Raw genomic sequence first — 25019 nt, forward strand, 5'->3', positions numbered from 1 at the left:
TATTAAAGTCTCAGATGGCTGAGGGTGTCACAGTTCCTTGTCCTTGCAAATGTGCGCCTCCCCTAAAAACATCACCCATCATGCAACTTCTTCCAAATTTTTTGCTTGGTACATGGCAGGAGAACTTAAGAACACTGCAGTGCAATCTGTGAAAGTGTAGCAGTGCATTTTCAATGCATAAAATGCTCTGTGAATGAAAAAAAGTAATGCACAAAAGGTGGGCAACTCTAAATTAAGGTTCCCTCTACAGACATCATGCACTGTCATTGCTCTTCTGCAATGGAGTGGTTGATGGTACTGTTCATGCTGTTACTGCTTTGCCTTATTATGAGAAATCTGGATGATATATGGTTACTGAGGGAACTGTATCTTCAAGTTTCCTGACTTGAATTTCGATGCTCAGCCTACCACCATTGTTATTTCTTCCAGTGGCATAGAAATACAAATACCTGAAAGCAAACTCCAGAGAGCTCGGACTGATTGTAATCTGAAATAATACTATGCACTGGAGTCTCACAGATAGCAGTAAATATTCAAATTAATATCGCAGACCCTTCTACACTGAATAAAAGCTGACACGTTCATTTTGGCAGTGACCCAAGCTCCTTCCCTCAGTCACCACCTCACAGAGGGGCTCAGGGTTGGACAAAGTGAAAAAGCTCCTCGTCCTAATCTTGGTTTCCCCAGTGTAGCTGCTACATATCTTCACTGCCTTAAACGGATTCACTCTGTTTGTACCTTTGTCTGTTTGTAAAACTGAAATAAAAATTGGGTCTTTAATGTATAAATGCAGCTGTGCATTTTTCACCATATCCTACAGCTTTCCATCTTTACACATTTCCAGACATTTACTGGATTGTAACTTTAAATTGTAAAATAAATAATTTCATCATGTTTACTCAGGACACAGGGAGAAAGAGTACATTTACTATCAGCAGAGTGTTAGGGCTCATCCCATGTCGTAAAGAGTTTGAAAGAGAGTGGGGTATACCGGGTAGGGTTTTCAAAAGAATTAGTGACCTGAAATCAGTGGAAACAGTGCTGTGCCAATACCAAAGAGCTGAAAATTGCCCTGCTACTGGTGTCTCCTTAAACCAGGTTCCTCTAAAGAACGTGTGGGTTTTTCCAATATCATCAGAAGGCTGGATTTTTTGAATTCTGGAAATTGGTATCTGTGCCAACTGTTAAAGCATTTGGACAACACTTTCCAATGAAGTAGCTAATACACAACTGTTCATGAGAAGCAAATGGAGCATTTACTTTAGTTTGCTCTGTTAAAATACCTGCATGATGGTGGGAAAGCATCTTTGTGCACCGCTGGATAGCATTTCTCCACTGGCATTCTCCTGGTTGCACGCCAGTGGCGCCGGGTCACTGAGAGACAAGCGCTGACAAACAGTACAGGAAGCATGGCATGGGAAGGGGGCACGGTTAGATCCGATGGCTAGGCTGTACAAACACAAAGTCAATAGCCATGCTGGGAATAGTTTCTAAGAATAACAATGACTATACTTACATTTGGGTGGCTTGAGTTTCCAGAGTGGATGAGCACATGCGGCTTCTATTGATTTCTCAGAGACATTTGTACCTCCCGTCTTACATCCACAGCAAACGTTATGTTGGCTGTCGTGTCCTGTGGAAGGTGTGACAGCTCTCTGCAGGCAAAGTAGTCTCAGTCAGGGAATTCTGCTTCATTTAATTTATTGCCAATTAACACAAAATTTCAACTACTGATTCAGATATTGAGGGGAAAAAAAAAGAAGACATAAACAATTAAACACTTAGGGAAAGACCCTTTCTCCTCCCTCCCCAAACTCAGCTCCAGTTAAGCACCTCTCCTACCCCCTTCCTAGCCTCAACACCCCTTGCTTTCCATAGGTGTTATGCTCAGTCCCTCCCAATTCATTCTGTGAGGCACTGGACAATGTGGAAAGTTGGAGTCAGTGTGTAATGGTTTCTTTTTGCTGTTCCTTGCTGCTTACTCATCTTCCTCCACTGCTCCCTGCCTCCTCTGCTTCACAGTGGGTCCTCCATGGGCCACAGTCCCTCCAGAGAAGCCCCTGCTCTGGCATGGAGTGCCTCCTTCCAAGATTGTCTCTCCTTTCCATGTGTCTCCTCCAATTCTTCCTCCTACATCTCCTCACAGATGTCCTTATGTCTCTACCAGCACCTCCTGCCCTCGAGGCTGCTGCTGGCACAGAGGAGTTCACAGCCTCCTCCCTTGCAGCACCCCGCTACTAAAAGCCTGCCAGTTACGCCTAATACGCAGTTTCCATGACATCCACTTTCAGATTAGACCTGATCCTTTCTTCTTTTCCAAAGTCTAGCCTTCTCCTTCAACCTGTTCAATGTCCTTTTGCCAGTATGAACAAGCAGCCCGCACTGCTGGGTGCAAGGGAAGAGCTACAGAGCTGCAAAGGGACTGTAGCTACCCCAGATACTGAGAGGTCAGAGAACATGTAAATTGCTGTTCACGGAACAGACATTATGTAGTGGAATGAAGGGGTGGAACTGAAAATAGGAAAACACGCTATGTTCTTGCTGAGGAGGAAGTTGTTTCTTCGTACTTGAAACTTCTGTGAGGCAAAACACACCGTTGTTGAGCCTGCAAGATTGATGGCTCCCAACGTCAGGATGCTAGAGAAGACTGTGGGCTTAGTCAAGCACATCAAGAAATGCCTTGGTATAAACTGAAGAGGTCTAAGACAGATTTCAGCAATAAAGCAAGTCACAGTTTAATACACCTTTTGCAGTCAGTTGTTGAGATATTTCCATCTGGAAATCCAAGCTCATTTTAGCCCTAGATGACCTGGTTTGGACTAAGTTCAGGAAGCAGGGAAGATAGCAGTTTAGTAATACTTTTGTTCAGAAAATTACTTTTCAAAGAGCTTTGCTCATCTCTTTTCTATTACTTGACAGTTTTGTAGCATAACCATAGCTTAAAGATTCCTCACTACTGTATCTTGGGGTACACACTGAAGGTTTAATCTGCATTTCAAGTACCTGCTCTATCTTGTTTTACTGTCTCCCTTGATTTGCAATATCTGAGTCAGAGAATGGTGACAGCTTTCATAAGGTCTTCCTGGAAAGAGCTTCCTAACTTTTAGCAAGAAATAATTGCATTGCTATTATTTTATAGCAGCATAAGCTCTCACTGAGCATCCTAGCTTCAATTTGTATTTCCTAACATGAGAGTTAGTCACGTCAGCCTGGTTTACAGCCCAGGGAGTACAAGTGACTGCATCATGCTGTTTACTGCTAATTGCCATGCTCAATTTTCTTCCCATCCTTCTATTTACAGAAAAACAGGTGCCAGGTAGTTGCTGTTTAGTTGTTCCACCTGGAGAGAAACAGAAGCACTGGCTAAGGTTTAACAATCCCTACGTCCCCTGCTGTGCCCTGCAGTGGGGAAGCTTTGAAGTGCTTATCTGCGCCATGCGAAGCACTGAATCTGGGAAGTTACTGCCTTCTGGACAAAGAACATTGCAGGCCTGTCCCAGTGCCTGCTGGGCGCAAAAGAGCTTTCTCTTGTCCTCTCCATCTTTCAATATAAACATAGGCTTCAAACTGGCTGCAATCATGAATAAGCTGCTTCTAAGTCCTTTAAATAAAATATAAATATATTGAAGCTCAGATACGAGCAAGCCACGATTTAAGCAGTTATGGGTAACGTTTCTTCATGTAACATATCTCATGTTTAAGAAGGGTGATTTAAAAGCCATCTCTCATGAGGGTTAGTTGCCAAATGACTGCTGTTATTTTAAGAAGAGAGACCACTGTCACAAGCATAGCCTTGTCATTTCTCACAAATGCTTAACAATAAATATAAGCAAAATTACATCTGCAGTTATCTATATACAACAAGGTACTGTGAAGCTCACTGTTAAGAAAATTACTACAGTTTGGATGTAAAATATACATGCAGCCGAATACTTAGGTGGTAAAAATTCTTCAACTTTGCCAGAAATAAGATGATTTTCCCAACCATGGATCTAACCTATAGTTTGAAGAGCAAAGGAAGTATGTAGAGTCTCCAACTAAAATACTGGAAGCTTATGTAAGGTAGCAATTTTAATTTTATATTAAGGTTCTTCCTTTCTCACATTCCCCAGAGGTCTACTTTATAATGGCATGCAGCATGAATGTATTTTTGTGTTAACGTTTCAACCTTCCTCTGTGCAATTGTCTATCTTTTAAAAATTAGCCCAAACCAGGACTCCTGCAGAAATATTTCAGTGTGCATTACATGTGCATTGCCAAACAACTTTTATAGGGATAAACTGGGCTGCACAAGTCAGGGTTTCTGTGCGAGCAATGTGACTGGATGGATAACTATGCAGAATGTAAAAGTTCAATGTGAACAAAGCCCATGCTTTAAAAATTCTGCATTTCATCTCCCATGATAAATGTTCGTGCTAGTAACATCCCCAGTACATGGAACAAGGAAGCAAAAATTCATCACAAAACAGAAATGAAGCCTAGTAGACACAGAACCCGATGAAATGCGAAGAAAGCCAAACAAAAGGATGCAGTGAGGTTTTACCTAACCTCGGTTTAGGTACTGATGGACAAATCTTCACTGGTGTAAAATGGACCAACCAGGATGTAAACCTCACTAACTTAGCCCTTGAGATGTAAGTTAAAATGGCCAATTCCCAAAATTTCCTTGTGGCCAGCCAAATGCCATTTCACATCGGTTGCAGTACTCTAGTTTCTTCCACAATTATTTAAGACAGATCAAAATGTGACTGTTTAAGATCCTTACTCAATCAGTCCTCATGCAACTCCATGCAACTTTTGCCTGAATAGGGACTCCTACACTGGGCTCATTACTACAAAAGCTTCAGCCTTTTACATAGACAGCATGTGTTTGAGTAGCTCCATTTAGTCAGTGGAGATGCGCGCTCGGGAATTGGACTGCACAGGCTGGCAGTGCCCCCTTTATCTGTAGTCAAAGTCAGTCCCTGATCAACAAAGCTTCTTTCACCCACAGTTCTAGAGCTGTAGACAACAGCATTCAGTGCAAATCTTAGTGGCAAGGGGATCAGTTTTAGGAAGTGAAGTTTTTCCTTCACTAGATAATGACACTCAAGAAGGGAAGGAAATGCACCGTCAAGTATTCAAAACCAGGCTGGGAACCAGAAGGAAAGAGAGAAGGGGACTACTCCATAACTGTACGGCCTGCTTCAGCGCCAGCGACCAGAGGCTGTGGAGGAAAGCACACTGTCCCTCACCTCTGAGCTTGACAAAAGAGTTACACCCAGAGCAAGCCATCCTCAGGTCCTGGAAGGTTTTATTTACCTAACCTCACTGCAATATACAGGCCAGTGAGCCCCTTGGCCTCCGCCCAAGCAAAGGTGCGCTTTTAGGCTCTTCAGCCTCACAGCAGCTTCCTCCAGCTCACTCTGTACCCACCAAACCTCCAGCACAGAGATGGAAGAGTGCCTCAATCCTTCTCCTGACAGCATCTCCATGTCTGTGAGAAGGGACGATACAGGCCTCTTGCCTGCCATGAACTACAGTACCCTTAAAGAAAGAGTCCCACTTTTTTTTCTTTGTTGTCAGAACCATTTCCTCCTCTTTTCCCCTCCCTGGCCTCTACGGAGCTCATGAGTACTCCACATTACTGAGCTTTTCCGTGTCCATGCCATCCTACAGGGATTTGCTTTCCAGGAGGCAAGAAACACCTCTTTTACACCTCCTTTTCCAGGAGTGACTTTTTCCAGAGACAGGACTGAGACCAGGTTTTGCTTTTGTTCTCTTTACACAGCTGGAGAAGCACCTTCTGCAATTGCACTTTAAAGGTGTCTCTTCAAATCTCGAGTTTCCCCAGACATCAAGACAAACTCATACTGCAGAATGAAGGACCTCTATTCAAACCCAAATCTTTCGAGAGCTGCTCAGAATTGCCAGCCGACTTACAGACATGCTTACAGACACTGCAGTCTGCTCTGTAGAGCCTAACTTGTTTTCCTCTCACTAGGTTGTTCAGTTTGGGGTTTGCTTTGCACTGTGCTTTTACATAAAAAAACAGGCAGCTTTTGAGTTCTGCCAGCTGTTACGTTTTGCCCTGTTGAAACAGCTTCGCTTTCTGAATCTTCCCAGCTCTTTTATCAAGGCAGCAGGTTTGACCTCTACATTCTTTAGCTACTCGCAGGCATCCAGGGCTGGATCTAGGTTGCAGCCAGCTTGCTCTGCAGACACAATCCCCTTCTTGGCTCCGAGATGGGCCAGTTCCTGCTTCTGCTCATTTTGTCTTAATCTGAAGAACAGGTATCTCCCTGTGCCTGTTAATTATCTCCCCAGCATCTGCAGCAAAAGGACATACTCGAGTTTAACCTTCTCTGGTGCCCCTCCCTCCCTCCCATCCATTACTGTGGGATCTCATCAGGTAGCTGGAGAGACTAATCCCGTTTCTGCAAATGCTGTCTTTAACTTGCATCCAGTGTTGGTGCCAGAGGCTGTGCAGCCACCGGTCAGGATGTCAACAATCTTCCTGGAAATTCAATGGATTCACAATCCATGGTACATTTCCACAGAGGCTCCAGTACCTACGCTACCTCCTTTCTTATCGTTCTTGGCCAGTTTTCCTCTTTATCCCCACGTGGCATGCCCAAGTGTGAAATGCTGTCCCTTTACTGTCCAGAATGAAAACTCACTGACTTCACTATCTAGAGCCTTCCTCTCCTTCGGGAAGAGGTTCATTCTGTTTCTCTTCAGCTTAGCGGACCTCTCTCTCACTTTGATGCTTCTGCTTCAGCATATTCCCACCTGCCCCTGTAGCAAGAATAATGCAACATTTTGGAGGCGCTCTGCTTTTGGAGAAGGACAAGACAATCAACCTCCGCTTCTCTGTCCTCAAGTCTACACAGTCATTCTATCCTGCTGCACTTGCTCCTAGTCACGCTAGCCACACGTTCCATAAAAACGAATATTTCTGGGGCTTCTTATTTCCCCTATTACCCATTTTCTCCGTTTCTTTGGCCTCAGAGTATCGCACATAATTGTACAGGAATTAGCTAGGTTTATGACTCTACTACGTTAAAAAGAACAAAACACTCTGGTCATTTTTTTTTCCCAAGTCAGGGTCCACTAAATCAGGCGTTGCCTTGGCAGCCAAGAAAACATTTTCTTTTCCTCGAGAAAAGAAATGTCTTCAGCATTAGCCCCATCAGAATTACAGAGCAATGAGATATCTGTTTGCGTTGTTTTTTCTTGATAGCTGTGAAAACTTGTCCACTTTCTTATTGCGCACTCAGGAAAGAATTCTATTACAATGGCTGTATCCTGTGATCTGTGTCCAGGCTTCCTCCCTAAGGTGCTCATCAGTGTTGACTTTCATATCTTTCTAAAGGAAGTTATGATCAGGAACAAGTTTTTTGACCAAGATTTTCAGGGCTCCTCTTTGGTGATGGGTGGGCTACAGAATCATTGTAGCCTACAAGAAAGAAATCTTCAGTGAAAATGATTCCTAGCAATCAGCCCAAAATTATTCATGTCCAAAAGAGCTTCATAAAGAAATGGAAGGCATGAGAAAACTGGTGGGTATGTAACACTAAGAGAAGAGAATGCAGACCATACAGACAGATGCAGGACAAGATTGATTCCTATGCTACCCTATAAAGCTCTCCCAAGGTTAGCAACAAGATGAACATGCATTTTAGGTTTTGGCATATTCTGCTCTCTTTATTAAAATGAATGAAATATAACCTTGACAAATGCTTGCAATCCAGGTACCAGAAACAGTGTTACCTCATAAGAAGCTATGATCAAGAAAACTATATAGGGAACCTATACAACCTCATTTCTGTAAAAACGTTTTTTTTTCCATTACTGCTTTTAGTAGTTCATACATCACATGTGCTAGTCACAGGGATTTGGGAGTTAATATAGCTTTGTAGAGGTACTTCAGTGTTCACACGCCATTTTGTAACGCATTTGGTTATGATTGCTTTTAGACATGAATTAGATGGGCTTTGGGTCTCATCCATTCCTGCAGGATTGTACCCCCTCTAAACACACACACTGGGCTGATTAACTGGGTGTTACTTCAGTAGCTCAGCTTCAGATCCAGAGTTTCTTCACAGAGTGTATTTCATGTTGAACCAGGCCCATGTGTTCATTATTCATTTTTCTTTCCCCCATTCCATTACCACTTTTTGGTCTTAAAAAGACAAGAAACTACATGGATGCCTGTTAACATACAGAAGGGATCTTGTTTACAATAGGTGTTTATCATCCACAAATTTCTTCCACAGAAGAAGTTCAGTCTTCTTCAGATTCAACCTGCTACTGATTGGGCTTAATGTGTCTCTCTCGGGGAAATTTGGCCGGCTATTCTGTTAGGAAAAGTTTAAGTGTAGTTGATTCTACTTTGGAAAAACATGGTGGAGAAAATTACTTCTTAAGGGATCTTCCCATCCTGTTTTTCCACGTTACTCTCCCTACAAAGGAACAGAGCATAACTAGAAAGTATACCTGCATCCTGCTGTGTCACAAACATGCTCAGCTGCACACACTGCCACACGGGAGCCGGAGGAGGTGTCAAACCAACTACAGCACCGTGGCTGGAAGCCCTGTTCTCACAGGAAAACATTCAGTAAAAAAATCTGGCTATGTTGTAACTGCTTAGAGGAGGACCAGCAGTCAGCAGTTTTCAGGCACCTCCTCCTTTCGCACAGTATCAGCCACCTTGGGAATGTCAATGTAAATCTACTGCCAGTACTGTCACTGCTACCACAGATTTATAAAAGCCTCTGCATTTCAGGTTTCAAAATTTTCCAGCGGTACGGGAGTTACTGCCTGCCCTACCAACAGGAACTGACTCTGGAGACTTGAATGACCCACTGCTGTTCATGGATGCTCTCGCTGTTTTATAGTTTACCTGCCAAGCACAAAAAAATGTTCGATGTATCGAATTTATCTGCTTGGTATTAGCAAGTAATAGAAGTCAAACACACCCCTTTGCTGCTTATATTGCAATTTTAGAGGAGAACATCATCACTGACCAGTTTTCTGGCATGTGTCTAAGATTTGAGAATGTGTGGGCCTGCACGCCTATATCATTTGCTGAGGAAAACTCTGGTGAAGACAATCAAAGAAAAAGCAAGGCTGATTTTATGAAAAACAGCAATAAAACTCTAGTTTTCACCTGCGTCTTCAAATAGCAACAGTCTTCAAACAGCAACACTTTGCACTTAACTACATGTTCTCTTACATACTCACTAGTTATCACACCTGTATGCAAATTTTGCATACATTTCTTTTACCTGTACTTCCCTGCGAATCTCAAAACCCTGGTTCTTCTAGATTTTTGTTCCTGGGACTGATCTGCAGTCAGCTTTCATATTTGCATCTTTTCACTTGCGCTCCCTGGTGCTTCCTATATGAAGACTGCCGGCAGCTAAGCTTTGTCTTGCTGTTAGTGTTCTGTGGAGTTTTGGCAGCAGCAGTACAGAGCAGATGGCAGGCCTTTCTCCTTTCTTTAAGATACACCAACTGACTTGGAGCTGTGTATGGCCATGGAGTAGAGACTGTATGCAACAGTACCTCCAGATACTGGTATAGGAGAGAGGGGCTGCGAAGCAATGCACAACATGACCCCACTTCTAACACTTCCACAAATCACTGTCACTCACCTTTGAGTCAAGTTCCTCCTGCTGCTCTGGATCAGAGGACTGATTATTTTATATCAGTGGAGACCAGCTACAGCCAAAGCCGAGTTGTGCTCAGCTCCATATAAACATAAAATAAAGGAGAGTTCCCCAGTCATGGACAGGACAAAATCAGCCCTTATCTTTCCTACAAAATCAGTTCAAGTGCAGTTGGCAAACTGCTGGTAAACTCCGTTTCAGCCTTTCGTATATTCATGGATCAAGATGGCAGTATTTTCTGCTAGTTAGAGATTATAGTTTCATCAGCTACAATAACACTGCTGATTTACATGGAGCTGCATTACAGAACCTGGGCCTCATATCCACATATGAAAGGAAAAACCTCTTCAAACTCTTTTGTCAAACCACTCTGTGTGAAAAGCTTCCTTCTGCTACATACAAATGACATCCAAATCCTGCACAGCTATGGCTAGCTGCAAGACAACATTAGAGATGGTTAAAATGGAGCCTCTCATAGCAAAGTTTCTGCTTTTCAAATTCTCACAAGCCTAATTAATTACTCACATGTTTAATGAGTTTTAAATAAATGGATGAATCCTCATCTGTTGGTGTTAATGCAACTATGCAAATTATACATGGGTGAGAATCTACTTGGAGCACGCTGTTTTATCTCTTTCCTCTTTGACAAGACTGGTTTCTAAACAATCTAATCCATACTTATCCTGAGGAAAACTGCAGTAGAAAATCAAATAACAACAAGCTTCCATGCTGGACAGAGAGAATTATCTCCACGGCATAACTAGTGTGATTTAGTGTCTATTCCAGTTCAGACCTAATCCTCCCTTGTACTTTTCTCCTACCTTCTTCCCTACAAAAAAGACTTCCTTTATTTCTCCCTATTCCCCACCTGTACAAACATCCCTGGCTAGTTAACAGCAGTCCACGGAGCCGGACTCTGTGACAGGATAAACCAGGGTGCATCCAATGCCCTCGGTTACATTACACCATTGCAGACCTGTGTGAAAACTTGGCTCACACAGATGGGGAGTTTGATTTTTCAAGTCAGCAAATCGCTGAATTGCTGGGACATGCTGCAAATATGTCTAATTACTGGAAGGCATTCCTCCTTCTCCATAGACCGTTATATTGCTAGTTTAAACACAAACTGACTTAGAGCTTGTCTACACAAGGAAGCTACTTCTTAGTAAGGAAGAAAGTGAATTTACACCTAAGCACTATTCTTCTTCTGTGGACAGATTCAGTGTTTATGAAGTAAACTACTGTTTGGTCAAGCTTAGAGTGAGTATTGGCCCAGGAATGATTCCCTGAAGACTATCCAGTGCAATGCCTTGTGAGACCCAGTGAAGACAAATACGCTGAATATGCTGAAATATGCAGTAAGAGCCAGTGATGAAAAAAGCCAGAAGAAAACCATAGCTTTCCTGCAAAGTTATGGTTATTACCCATAATAACCCATTCTTGATATGCCTCTGTAGCTTGCCAAACAGACGGTAGGTTAACTGCTCGAAGGTTAACTCCTGAACAGCCTGGGCAAAGGCTCTCACTAAATCACACAGGAGGTGGGTTCTCCTGTTAGTCAGACAGCCGTTAACAGAACTATTACATTTTCAAAGTGAAAATGAAGCTTTCCTGATGTTTCACTTCCCCTTCCAATGCTGTGCTGCAAAAGCCTCTGGCCTTCTATCCTTCTCTTTCCTAAAACTCACCTCAAGAGTTCTTTGTCAACCAACCTCTTCTTACCGGTCTGGCTCTTCTCCTGTTTTCAGCTTAGCTGTTGTGCCCATCAGCTCTTCTCTTCTCTGTCCAATTTGACATACCATTCTTTCTTCACTACTTTTCGTCCCATCCTTTCTGACTTAACACTGATTAAGGAAGGCAGTTAAACCTTCCTGAAAGCAAGACCTATACTCAATGGGAAGGTGACCATTTTGAGACATGGCAGCATAGTCTGAAAATATCCGTCTTCCAGTTGTATCAGTTACAGAGAAGTTTTCACTGTTACCCAGGGAAGCACACACAATAGTAGGCCATGAGTATTTTAAATTAGCACACACTTTGGCATCACTGGTTTGGTCACGGCGTACCCATCACAAGAGAAGAGTCTAGTTCCTTTCCTAGCTAAGCTGCTGAGATGGTCAAGTTGAAATAGGTAAAAAACACTTCTTGTTACATTAATCTTATTTATATATATATATATACAGGCCTCAATTATTACTTTTTAAAATAGAAGTTTGGAATCATGAGGACAATTGTCTGACAGCTTCAAACTATGTAGACTCGGATTTCATAAACACACTGCACATGGGGCTGCCTTTCTAAGTGCTCTGTAAGCAATAAAAGATACAGCTTGAACTCCCTTGCCAACACTAGACTGTGACTAGAACAAATTCTTAAGAGATCCTGCTGTTCTTGGGTGGGACTTTTTGGTTATTTTTAACAGCCTTTTTTGTTGTTATTCTGACAGTGCCTGAGCAGAAGTGAGTTGAATGCTTCCTAGGACGGGCAGAGACATGCAAAGCAAAGCGAGTTAATTGCTTTTATTTGGTGTACATATGGAACGAAAAAGGTTGAGCTGTAAAATGCAAAAGGTAACTGCCACCAAAGGTTTGGGCATCACTTAATTCAAGATGTCCCTATGGCCTAAAACTGGACAGAACTTCTCTTTCAGTGTGTGCATGGCTACTGTTAAAACAGAAATAAAACCTGGCAGTGAAGAGTCATTCTGACAGATAACCTTTGTAACCGATATTACCCATATCCCCAGCCAGAAGTCAATATCCTTCTTTATAAGCAGGAATCACAGAAAAAACATCAATTTCCTCCTTCAGGCATGTTCAGGTGAGACAAGTTTTACTGGCACCAAAAGACCTCCACAAAACCCTTGCCTTTTTTTTTTCTTTTCAGGAGAAGGATTTTGCCTTGCATTCTGCAAAGCTCCAGGCAACCCCGAGGGGGACGCAATTGCGAAGGCTGCTTGTGTACTTTACTGTAACTCTTCTTAGCGTGTTAGAGGCCAATTCAGAGAACTGCTTAGGTAATAAGTCAAGAATGCCAAAAATTACTCATGATTAGAGCATCTCTACATTGTTGATTAAATAGGATCAGAAGTGCGTGCATTTCAGCAGCCAAACCTAGACTCCTTGCATCCATTTGCATTGGGGTTCATCTCTTTGTTATTGTTAATATCAGGTCTGAAAAAATGTATATACTGCACCCTTCTTTTAATGGCACTGACATTAGCACATAAAACAGTCCTCCTAGCCAAGACCCACGTCCTGCACCTGAACTATATCAAGCATTACACTTGGGATTCATGTGCTGTGTAACGAGATAATGGAGAGGCAGGAACAATGTGTATCCCACCCCCCCACCCCCTAAATGAACAGAAAAAGGAGGAAGATACATTAAACCCGCAAATCTTAAAAATTCAGATGGTGTTTCTGTGGCATGGGCATTCTCCCTCCATTTCACCTATCCAATATGGCCTCTAGGAACAGCTGAACTAATACAAGCCCTGGTAAAATATGACAAGCCTTGATGACTTCACACCAGTGCCAAAATGACTGAAATCAGGGAAACAAAGGGCAGGCTTGAGACTGCTCGATTCGGTCTGTATTGTATTGCAGGCTCTGGGATGAATTCAAACAACAAGGATTCAGCCATATGATTTAGAGGTTCATTCAGTTCAACAATTTGTATTTTTTAATGACAATCAGAAGAATTATCAAGCTAATATTATCTTTATAGGAAAGAAAATTCCCAGGCATATCCCAAATGTTTCTGACTCCTAGGTAGTTGCATTTATTGTCTGTGTGCTACTTAGTCTCTTCAACCAGACTTGTCAAGCCAGGTCTCCGACCCAGGTAGAGGCTTTAAGTTATTGCTAACAGGTAATTACATATAAAAAGAGAATAGCGCTTCTTCTACACAGAAAGAATTGTTATTTTCATAGTGCCCAGAGCATGCTACAGGCTCTGAAGGGAAAATTAAATAACCAGCATATGATGTAAAGCAATAATCCTACTCTTACTGTAATAAAAATGAACATGCTTGCTTCCCTAGGTAGAGGGCTGGGGTCCACATTTGTTTCAATACTGAACTAACTATGTGTTCTTAAATTGCCATGCTGCAGACATTTTTTTGTTGTTTGTTTTCTTTCAGTATTAAACCTCTCAATTCCTCAGCCATAAAACAGGAAGAGATTATTGAGTTCAGCACAGTTCTTGAAGTCAAAGGGAGTTACTTCTCCAATAGGGAGGCTTTTGTTCAGAGCACAAGGCTGTTTAGACACAGTGTCGATCTGTAAGCTGTAAGGAACAGTTAGTGCCAGAGAATTTAGCTTGTTCATTGTGCTCATCAGTGTGTGTTACCATTTTGGCATGAAAAAGAAAAGCTGCACAGTATTAACAGAATAATTATTAAAAAGGTAGAACATTTCATAGCCAAGCCTCCACAGTTCACTGTTATTTCAGACCTGTACAGTGCCAATCACTGTGCTGACAAACAGTAGCTGGGCACGACCAAAAGAGACTGTATGAAAACTCTACTCTTGCAATCAAATGCAAGTGGGTGTACGCTTGTCAGTCTTTCAGCCTGCAGCACTTGTGTGTACACTGTGGGACACAGTCTGAGCATTTAAAGAAAATTTAAAGGGAGCTCAGTTGAGAAAAATACCCAGATTTCTCACACATACAGAGAAATATTCAGCATTTACTTTAATCATATGTTGGACATCCATTTGAAAACAAAGAAACCGAGAACTCAGTTTTTCTCGGAGGGGAAAGCTTATGGTACACCAGTTAACTTCCATTTATCCTCTTTTTGACTTTGCATTCTTCATGATACTTTGCTTTATGATTTTACCTCCAGCCTGATGCAAAATCATTTATTATCATTATCATTTATTACGCATGATAATTCCCATAACACATTTTATTGTTTGTACTGCAGTAATGCACAAGACTTCCAGCCCGTCATCAAGTACTGTGTAAACACCAAATAGGAAGACAGTTGTTGCAGCATACAAATATTTTTCATGTACCTGGAGCACTGTATTTGGAGACTGTGAACATCTTATAAAAAATGATGTCCCTTTAGTTCCATACCCAGCCTCCTTTATCACACATATGATTTCATTAAATCATTTCAGAAATCTACTTATGAAATCCCAGTTACGTGACTGAAGTCTTAACCTAGGCCTAAGTAGGCTACTGATATTCATGCTAACGGGGAAAAAAATCTGACCAAAACCCTCCCACATTTGAGATAAGAGAGTGTCATTCTAGTTCCTAATTCTAAATGGGAAGCTGAAAATGAGCACTTAAAGATCCTAACCGCTGTCTTTACCATAGAGGAATTTTTGAGGATGACCCACCATGAGGTATAATTGGAGTTCTTGCCTTTGTAGGCCAGATAATGAATATTCCATTAAACAAGGCTCCAATTACACTTCCAAGGCAACTGAATTGGAAATCTGTGCTATTTTTAAAGGCAACCCAGTTTGCAATAAAATTCCAGCCCAACTGGCTTAGATTGCAAGCTGGGGAGACATGTCCAGTCTTGTTAGAAACACCATAGAAGCATGAGCTTTCTACCCTTGGGAAGAACAGACCCTTTTCAAGAACAGCTCTTTTACAGTTTAAGCTGTCCAGATTAGAATGTAAAAAACCACCTTAAAATACAGCTGGACAGGAACGCTGCTTGAAAATGCTGTGTATGTGTCTACCTGCCTTTCAGACACAACCGCTGTGAGACAGAGGAGGAGAGATGCTCTTGCCTGAAGCACAACATTTGCCACTGCTGCAGTCGGAGACTTCTGGCTGCAAGTCTGAGTCGCAGCTGCAGTCACACATGGAGGGACAAAGGCCTGCGGAGTACGGACAGATGAAGAGGAAGACGAGGAAGGAAGCACAGAAAGTGCAAGCACTCACAAGAACAGATCCAGAAGACAATTCGTGCAAGTCAGAGTCTTTTGGAAGGGACTGCAATACTAGCTCTGGTATGCATCTCTTCAAATGATCATTTTCTCTAGACCCATTTCAGCTCATAACTCTGTCCTCCCAAGCACGCTGACGCTTCTTTTACCTTTAAAGTATAAAAACTGTTTCTTCACTGGCATCTATGCAAGTCCACAACAAAATTCAGGAGACAATAAAATTGTGTGCATAAATGTAAATATGGTATTCTCATTATCCCACTACAGAAACAAAAATTACAGCTTTGGTAAACTTTGTATTCATGAGGAAGTCAGAAGATTCACTGGTATGTATAATGGGCCCCCAGACAGTTCGGTACTTAGTAAACAGCAATTGTGCCATTTCCCTAAAATATCCCTGAAGTGAAAGATAAGAAAATGCAGGTGGAAAATCTACATCAACAGGTGTGGGCAATGCAAGGGGGGGGGGGGCAGGGGGAAATAACTTCAAAGGCTGTAGAAGTGATAAAATGGTTAGTTTCCTACCACGCCCCCCTCCCCCCCCCATTTCCCACAGCAAATCTAAATATTTCCCCTCAATTTATTTGTACCTTTGCACAGCACAGGGATGACCAGTAAACAACTTTACTCAGCAACCTGGTAACAAGAGAGTACTAAGAGAGAGAGAGAAAAATCAATCAGTGCTTCAGAAATGGAAAGAAAATCTGCAAGGGGACAACGGGTGGGATTCCAGTGAAAAACACCAAAAAACACAAGCGGGAGGAAAAACAAAGGAAGCATTTAACTCTATAGCAAATCGCAAAGCTGTTTCTATGAGTAAAGAAACATTCTTCCTAAATTCTTAACCGCTTAATTTCAGATTGCTGCGCAGTATCGTGTAGTTTGTGCGACTGTACGCTACAGCTTAAGTAGCTGAATAGGAGCAATCTAGCTCCCAAAAGAACAACAACAAAAAAAAATCGTTCACCTCTTTTGTAGCTATTTAATGACAGTTCAACTGTATTTAAGTTGCTTTTATGGAGTGGTATACAAAAAACAGGAACGTGTATCATGTGACAAATTCTTGCAGCATTAAATTTCCTTCGGTTTCGGTCTCTTCTGGACCAAGGGAGGACTGCTGGGTTGTGCTTTGAGAGACTATCCTTGCTGTTAAGACACTTAAAAAGAAAAAAGGGATTACAGTGTTAGGAAAATCTACAAACATTCCTGAAACTGAGCCAAACCCCCCCCCCCCAAGGATAATCCAAGTATCCAGTTCACAGGCCAGTTGGGGTCATCCTCACCAGACTTCACAGGGACATCCTTCCAACGTGGGGACAGTGGTGCTGTGGCTGCGTACAACACAGGGGGACAAACTCCAAACTTGATTTGCCTGGTTCACGACCACAGGGTAAATTTATGGAAGAAACAGAAGAGGTCAAATTGAGACCGGGGAAGCCGTACCTACGGAAAGGATGTATTTAGCCCCTCCAAGCGCAACATTCAGCCCAGCTGCAGGATTCGCGTGTCCGGTCTCAGTAAACACATCTACAAGGTAGTTATTTAGGTCTTTTAGAAATCGCTACGCATGCCTCACCCCTGTGGTTTTAACACTACAGAGACACCCAGCTCTTCAAGAAAGAGCGAACGCCTCAGTTTGCTCCTAGACTGCAGAAAACATTGTTTGTTTTTTTTTTTTACTCTTTCCTCCACCACGTACGGCCAGCTCAGAAGGAATGGTCTGGTGTTGGTCTAGAGGTTTCCCAAGTCTCCTGTGAGCGCTTACGCTTGATGCAAGATCACAGCTCTCACCAGCAGCCATCCTTTCACGCTACCACCCTTGCAGCGCCGGCACCAGCGTTGCCTGCCGCAGAGGACTCGTCCCCGCGCCCGCCGCCGGCACTGCGGAACCGTTGCCTCGCCAGGTAGCGGCGGGGCGGCTCGGCCCCGCGCTCCCCCGGCGTTGGCAGGCGGAGGGACCGGAGGGACGGGAGGGACCGGAGGCCCCGACCCCCGCCGCCCCCCCGCCGGAACGGAGAGCGGGCGGCGCAGCCCCTGCACCGCGGCGACCGGCAGTAACCCCGCGCCGCGGCCGGCCCGCCCGCGCGCGCCCCGCCAGCCTCCTGGCGATGAGCAATCGCTGGGGCATCTGCGGCGGCCGCCTGGCGAGCGCGCAACCTTCGGCTGCGGAGTGGCCGGGGGGGGGCGGGGGGGGGGGGAGCGAGCGGACAAATATAGCAGGCACCGGCCTGCGCTGCACCAGGAGGTGACAACGAGTGACACTGCCCTTCCGCGGGGAGACGCTGAGCGCCGGGCCCGAGCGGGGCTGCGCGGGGAGGGGCGGGGAACTCGAGTTGCAGGCGGCCTCGGGGTGCGTGGGGTCTCCCGTGGCGGGGGAGGGGAAGGCGTGCGGCGCATGCGCGCTGAGCGCCGCCGCCTGACCGAGAGTTACCCCGCCGGGACGCGCCGCGGCGAAGTGGGTGAACAGTAACTCGGTGTCAGCGCCCTCAGGAAACGCCGCGCGCCTGCGCGGGAAGCGCTGCCCCTCCCCCCCTCCCGCCGCGGCCGGCCTGTTCGCGGGGGGAGGGGGGAGCTGGCAGGGGCGGGGGGAGTACAGGCAGAGGCTGGGGGTGCGAGTCACTGCCTGTAGACCTCTGCTACTGACGGTAACATTGTATTTGGTCATTTAGCAAATAGATCGGTATTTTAACAGATTTTTCATGTCTAAGGTGACAGGGACGCGGAGACCAATGGCTTCATTTCTGTCTGCCTGTGATCTCCTCGGAGGAGCTTGGGTGCTGACCCCGACAGGCTCTCGCCCTCCCATTACTGTTTCCAGCCTAAGGAAGAGCCGTCAACTCTCGCGTCCACGCGTGTGCGTTACAGACGTAGCTCTGTGTGCAGGTAGGGGTGCGTGTACAGGGATATAATCGGCACCTTCGGCGCTAGAGCGGACAGCCCTCCGCAGCTTCCCGGCGGGCACCGGCTGCGGGCGGCGCCCCGCCCCGCCCCGCCACGCCCCGCCACGCCCCAGCTGGCCCGAGCGCTGCAGGGGGGAGGCTGGCGGCCTTGGGGGCGGGAGGCCGCCTGTCCTGCCGCCGGCTGCCCGGGGACCCCCAGCCCCGCGCACGGGGAGGCCCAGAGACCCCCGGGGTTCCCGCGCCTTTCCGGCGCAGGGGGCCGCAGGAGGAGGGGGGTCACCATCAGGAGCGGCGCGGCACAGATGCCGCGGCCGGGAGGGGCTGGCAGCATCTCACCGCCCGCCTTCCTCTCCTCTCCTCTCCCTCCCCTGGAATTTAATTCCTATAAACTGTGAATAATTTATTGCAGCTCTCGCAAGCTTCAAACTGTTCTGCAGTGTACAGAGCGCAAAGAGCACTGGTGTTTAATATTTTTTGAGCTTTGGCTGTCTCCAGAGATAGGGGGTGGTGATTATTACAACGATACAAAACTGCAGCGCCGGGAACTTTTCAGGTGCTTTGCAGCTGCACATAAAGCTACACGCGTGAAAACCTTGGTGGGCTTACTCTGTATCACCACCTAACACCTTTTGTAAACACAGATTTCATCTCGAAACACACACTTGACTGAATACGAGGATGTCGCCTGATTTAACTATGTCTTAAACTGCAGTAGGTGTGATGAAAGGAACAACATGGAGAAAACACGATGCCATTGCTCAATACAGTACGTTTCTAAACCTACGTTTCAATTACATCTCTGTGATTTTTTTCCATTTTCTGTTTAAACTGTGGAGAGACCATCTACATTTCTCCAAGACTGACATAACTCTGTTTCTTCTTTGATGAAAACTCACCGTCAGCTTGGCTTTTCTTTTTCTTAGATCTGCTAGTCTTCTCTACAGGTGCCTCGCCCGAGAAACAACTGTTCCAGATGCTGTGTGGCCCAGTCCTGAGGAAGATGAACGTATTTAACCTCACAGAGCACGCTGCTTTCCCACAACCTGAACGTGGTGAAACAGAACACAGCTGCGCCAGACGACAGCGCAGAGAGGCTGTGAGTATACTGCAGCAGAGAAGGAAAGAGAAAGTTGGTACGTACCTTCAAAGTGCGCGGGGAAGAATGTATTATTTCAAAACCCTTCATGTTTGTCCAGGCAGTCGGACAATAGCATTCCTAGAAGCGTACCATTTCTGTTTTACAGCACCCCCAGAAATGCTGGATACTTCACAGCACGATTTGAAAGTAAGTTCTGGCTCACAGTGTTTACAATCCATTTTCCTAACACTGGAGCAGCTGATGTTAAATTCACTCTGATGTGGTAGATGGCAGGCATTTTAGCATTTCATTTCAGGGCACTGATTCGGTGTTGGGTTTGCACAAAAGTTGGGCAGCCACTTCTCCAAGTGTTCACCTTGCTTTGCTCCCTGAATCCATGGTTAAATTTTCACCGAAGCCAGTAAGAGAGGAGTTGATCTGGCCCAAGTTACTGCTGAAAGTCTCAAATATTAGGAATTTTAAAGTTTACCGGTTGGATACCAGTAAAGTTGCACCCCAACTTTACCATTTAGGGCCTGTTACCCCTGTTACACAGCAAAAGCCTGGCCTGGGCTCTCCCATTAAAATCAGACCCTCCATTAAGTTTAAGCAGAGCTTTGTTTCTGTGACATTAAGATGGACGGTGCCTTACTGCAGCTACGTAAGTGTGGCGCTGCTGTTTTGCCTTCTGACACACTTCTGCCTGCTGTGACTTCTCTCTCTGTTAAAGGCTTTCCACAAGTATTCAGACAGGGACAAAACGGAGTTGGCACATGCCTTCCTCACCGCCGTGAGGGGCTGATGCAAGCAGTACGCTTGGAGAAATAACCTCTTTTTCAAGGGTTACACATTGCCCTTCTCTCTGCCTGCTCTTTGTGCCTGAAAGAAGACAACAGGGCAGTATCTGCACTCAGCCACCTGAATCCTTCAAAAACTACCTTTCCTTTTGAGAGCAGACACCCCTAGCTAGCCCATCCAGCCTAACCTAAAGAACCTGAAGGCCCTTGTTTTTAGACGTATCGGCTAATTTTGGGCCTTTTCAAATAGGGCTGAAGTTGAGACAGCCGCAGGATAATTTGCAAAGATTTTGAGCTTCAGTGGCTCTGTTCTTCAGGAGAGACGTCTTGATCTGTAAGTTAGGCTAGAAGCCTGCTCACTTCGGTACCTGAGGGAAACTCTTGAAAACACTGGATTCACCGAGCGTGATTTTATGTGCTTTTACTACGCCCGTTGCAGGCTGCCCACAGTTGTTGCAAGACCATGTGCCTCCCAGGCCACTAGTGTTTCCCGCTTTCTAGCTACATAGGCAGAGATGATCTGCTCCGTTTAACACGTCGAACCTGTAGTTCCGCTGCCTTCAGCAGGCAGTATCAGGTCCTGATACTCACGCGGCTTCACATGCTCCCAATGCCTTCCGTCCACAGCTGTGCGCCTGAGCCTCAGAACCTAAGGCATCTTCCGCTGCTCTCCCGCTGCTCCGGAGACAGCGCTTCTTGCTTCTTCCCTCCCAAGTCGCCTTTTCCCACCAGCTGCAAGCAGGCTTTTCCAGCATCCACCTAATTAGGCCTCCCAGGTATAGAGGGTCACAGACTGCCCGAGTACCCCGGAGAGCTTTTCTTCCTCTCCCAACCTGCTGTTTCACAGTGCATCTAAGTCTGTCATATCACAGGATTTTATTTACACAAAAGCCTCTTTCCACGTTTTGGCGCTTGGAAGGCCCCTGGAATAGAAGAATGACCTACACCCACGTGCCTGTCCTTCACCTTGACAACTGAGCCAGGCAGTCACAGAACAATATTTGGAAAAGTGTGAGAAAGGAAGGTAAGTAAGCGTGCAAGAGGATACCCAATGGAAATGAAATGCAGGCCTCAGTTCTTACCTGGCAGCTGAAAAGTGGTAGACTTAAGGCCTGGATCCTCATCCCCTGTTGAGCTCTGCCCACTGCATCATGAGAAGAGGGGGGAAGTAGAGGAGAGAGGGTGCAGCTTTTTTCATATCCCCCCAACCAGGCAGCTGCCTATTGCTCAGTGGGGACTGAGCTGCATGGGAAATCTGGCAATTTCATTTCCCTGGAGCTTTGTAGTGCTGAGCTGTTAAACAAATCTGCCCTACATAATGTAAATGTATTCCGTAACACAGCACATTATTCTTGAAGTCATATGGATGCTAGGCTGAAAATTTGCCTCTAATTTACTCTGCGCACACAGCCTGCTTTCAAACATAAGGTGAATGACTTATTGTAACCCCAGATTGGTTTCAACACCAAGTGATTAAGCCATACCATCTAGACAAAGTAAATTAAGGAAGTGGTTTCACAGAACAGGCTGACACAAGACAGGCACAGAACTAATTCTGTAGCAAAACCGGGGTGAGTCATGCATCTGCTACATGTGCTTCAGTTAAGTGCTTGCAGATCAGTATCTCTTGTACATATAACCAACACGAGGAAGGGGCTATAATCTCACACCATGCTTGTATGTAACAATACTGCTACAGCAGCATCCACCTTCAAACATTTCTCCCCCTTAACCTGCCAGGTGAAACTGAGCATCCCTCTTACCTTAGGGAAGCTATACCTCTCCCCTCTATTGCTGCTTTCTCACCCAATCTCCCTTTTATTTAGTGAGCTGTATCTCCAAAGTCATGACAAGTTTGGAGTGGCTCATCAGGCCAACACTTTCCTTTAATGGTCATCTGTCGTATCCCAGAACTTACATGGATTCCTTGTCTTTTATGGTTTCAGAAAATGTGAACCAGATTCCAAAACCACACCCTGGTCAGCTCAGCAGAGTGGACTCACCATTATTAGTTTTCAGATTTAACAAACATCCCTACTGAACTGCTGATGAAAGAAGAAAGATAGATAGTTCCATTCTGGAGAGCTGCAAAACTGCCACGTTGTTTTGTTATGGATAGATGGAGTCTGACTGATAGAAATAGGTGGAGTCTGGTGAGCACCTGCACTTCATTTTCTTCAGCCTACCCCTAGTCCATACTTGCTGAGACAATCATCCCATTGCAAGTGAGTTCAGTCTAGAAGGGGCTTATGATGCCCACTGACTAAACATCTCTTGGAGGCATCTGCTTTTTTTTATTTTTTAAAAATGTACAATGTTCCCAGTCCTACAGCTGCGTGGACACCTACTCGATAGGGAGGAGACTGGAATGCAAGTGACCAAACTAAAGGGAGATAGCAGTGGAGATGGTAAGAAAAACGTCTCTGTTGCCCTGACTTTGCTTCTCCCAGATGCCTGTTCACTTTAGCATTACCCAGGAAAGAAGTAAAGCAAGCCAGCCTCTACCTTTTCCCTGACGTATCTGTACCATAATTACAGCTGTTTTGTTAGATTATCTTCAGCTCTTACCAGAAGGTCCTGTCAGACAGTCACAAAATGTGTTATATTAAGGATCACTGCACACTGAGAATTCTCCGGTTCCCTGACCTTCACATGCCTGCTGCGTTAGAAGCAGCTGTACTTTCATGCTTCTCCTCATTGATGTAACACTCAAGTAGCCGCTCCGCTGGAACTGCTTCTCATGTTTTACATCTCTGATCTTTCCAAGTTGTTCCCAGAAGACTGGGAGCTCTCATTTGCACTGAGAGTGCTTGTTCTTATTGAACTGGCTTAGCTTTTCCTGATCCTTCTTCAGCAAAACCCCCAAATGCTAGCTGCTTTTGAAAAATTGCCATTGAGCTACTGTTGGTTCTGGCTATAGCCACCACTGGCAGACTGTTCCACAAGGCACTCGTTGCCCTCACACACACTTCGGCTATTTCTCTTTTAAACTCGGATATCTTCTGTTCTCAGGTACCCTCTGTGCTCTGCTGTTAAAACACTTCCTCCATTTCAACCTAGAAGTGGCTGTGTTCTGCTGGGTGATAAACCAGCACGCTGTGTTTGTGTAATGACTCTGAACTGAAGTAACCCCGATGGAGAACTCTCTCATTATTACAAGTGCTGAAGAGGCCACACGGCGGAACCAGATCTTCCTGCCTTGAGTCACAGAAATAGGGAAATGCAAAATTAGGTTTTCAGCATTAGACAACCAAAAAAGGCATCTGGTTTGCAAGGTAATACATGCTAGAGGAGCCAAGGGACAGCTGGGTCCTGAAACGTGCTGGCATCGTTTTGGAACTACAACCTAGCTGTTAGTTTCAAATGTAAGGAATTTTCCAGGGATGGAAGGGCCAAATTTGAAAAACTGTTTCCGTGTTATGGAAAATCTCAGTAAGAGCTTACCGGCCTCTTTGGCCTCCTAAACACTCTGCGCTTTTCCCCAGGGGCACACACAGTTCTCCAGCCTGAGATGGTTTGGAGAGCGCGTTCCTGTAGTTCTCCCTAGCATATTAGCAGGATCATCTCATGATGCCCATCTTGAGCGTGCTTTCAGCAAATTGTGGTGGGAGCATTCAAGGAGTTTTGCAGTGGGTGAACCAACAGGACTTTACTGGCACAACTGCTCTTCGGTTTTCATCTGCCTTGGTTTTTTAAATTAAATGAGCAATTAAATCAGTGGTAGGGAATCAGGAGGCTGGAACAGGGAGAATGGTGCAAACACCTCTTGTACTGCCCTGATGCTGAGATGAGTAATTAGTCTCTTTTTTTTCCAAACAAAAGCTCAAAAAAACTGCTAGCAAAGATAATGGGGAAGATTTGGCCCTTGCTGCAGCCCCCTAATACTTTTCTATTTCACATATATGCATTCTGGGATTACCTGCACACACTGTAACCTTCTTTTACTAACGTAATCCTTCACAGCTGCCAGCACAGAAGCATGCGAAAACAGGGCCAGGGCCTCCGGCTGCATATCAAGGTGGGCAGAAAAAGAGCCACTTACTTACCCATAAACTCCAGAGTTCCCATGAGCAATGAGTTTCCATGAATTTGTGTTTTTCTTCTCTTCTGCCCCATCACATGCTTGGCTTATTTCACAAGTCTCAAGCATATAAACAGGTTTGCCCTACACACAGGTAAGTCTTGGAATGTCTATGGATACTAAATAAAAGAATAGATTATATTTATTTCCTTCTCCCGAATAAATGAGTCAATCCCCTAAAGCAAATTCCTATCACTCTTCATGTCCAGTTGCATTTAGCTAAATGTAATCCTCTCCGCAGCGCTTACCACAGGCATGCAATTATTCAGGGAGTTCTGTTAAAGAAACCTCCATCTGCCAGTGTCAGCATTACTGACCGATGTATGTCTGTCATGGCTCATTAATCACACATTAAGGATGCGTGTGGGTGCGGTCAAGTTTAGTCTCCGAACAGGTTCTGCTTCAATGGGTTTGAATGTCACCTCCCATTGGGATCATTTATTTCCACGGGAAAGTAGCACCTTAGGCTTTTCAGGAAGTTTTATTATCTTTCACATTTTGCCCTTCACTTCATCTAAGTTTCAGTCATTCTCCCTCTTAGAGTTACCAACGCGGCTTCCCTGAAGCCACAGTTCCCGGTATTGACCAGAGGG

At 44.9% G+C, this 25019-nt stretch overlaps 1 protein-coding gene across 2 annotated transcripts; it reads left to right on the forward strand.

The window, feature by feature from the left end:
• The first annotated feature begins 18113 nt into the window (after window positions 1-18113).
• Window positions 18114-23667, forward strand: LOC148050501 (uncharacterized). 2 transcript variants are annotated; one of them, XM_087742594.1, is made up of 7 exons: window positions 18114-18453; window positions 19394-19603; window positions 19715-19755; window positions 21237-21369; window positions 22292-22570; window positions 22670-22753; window positions 23358-23667. In XM_087742594.1, the coding sequence occupies exons 1-4, from the start codon at window positions 18270-18272 to the stop codon at window positions 21321-21323; spliced, it is 522 nt and encodes a 173-aa protein (XP_087598720.1). In that variant the 5' UTR covers window positions 18114-18269; the 3' UTR covers window positions 21324-21369; window positions 22292-22570; window positions 22670-22753; window positions 23358-23667. The 2 variants fall into 2 exon arrangements, 1 of the variants encoding a protein (XP_087598720.1); XR_015701095.1 differs by having other exon boundaries at window positions 19415-19755; window positions 22292-22753.
• The last annotated feature ends 1352 nt before the right edge of the window (window positions 23668-25019 follow it).

This window comes from Nipponia nippon, unplaced genomic scaffold, assembly GCF_047370975.1.
Source record: "Nipponia nippon isolate SJK-2023a ecotype South Korea unplaced genomic scaffold, ASM4737097v1 scaffold_8, whole genome shotgun sequence".
NCBI lineage: Eukaryota > Metazoa > Chordata > Aves > Pelecaniformes > Threskiornithidae > Nipponia > Nipponia nippon.

Coding starts and splice junctions, on each gene's coding strand:
- LOC148050501 (XM_087742594.1), top strand. CDS start 18,270: ATGTCTAAGGTGACAGGGACGCGGAGACCAATGGCTTCATTTCTGTCT. Junction 18,454..19,393: donor AGACGTAGCTCTGTGTGCAG/GTAGGGGTGCGT, acceptor TCTTTTTCTTAG/ATCTGCTAGTCTTCTCTACA. Junction 19,756..21,236: donor CTTCACAGCACGATTTGAAA/GTAAGTTCTGGC, acceptor TTTACACAAAAG/CCTCTTTCCACGTTTTGGCG.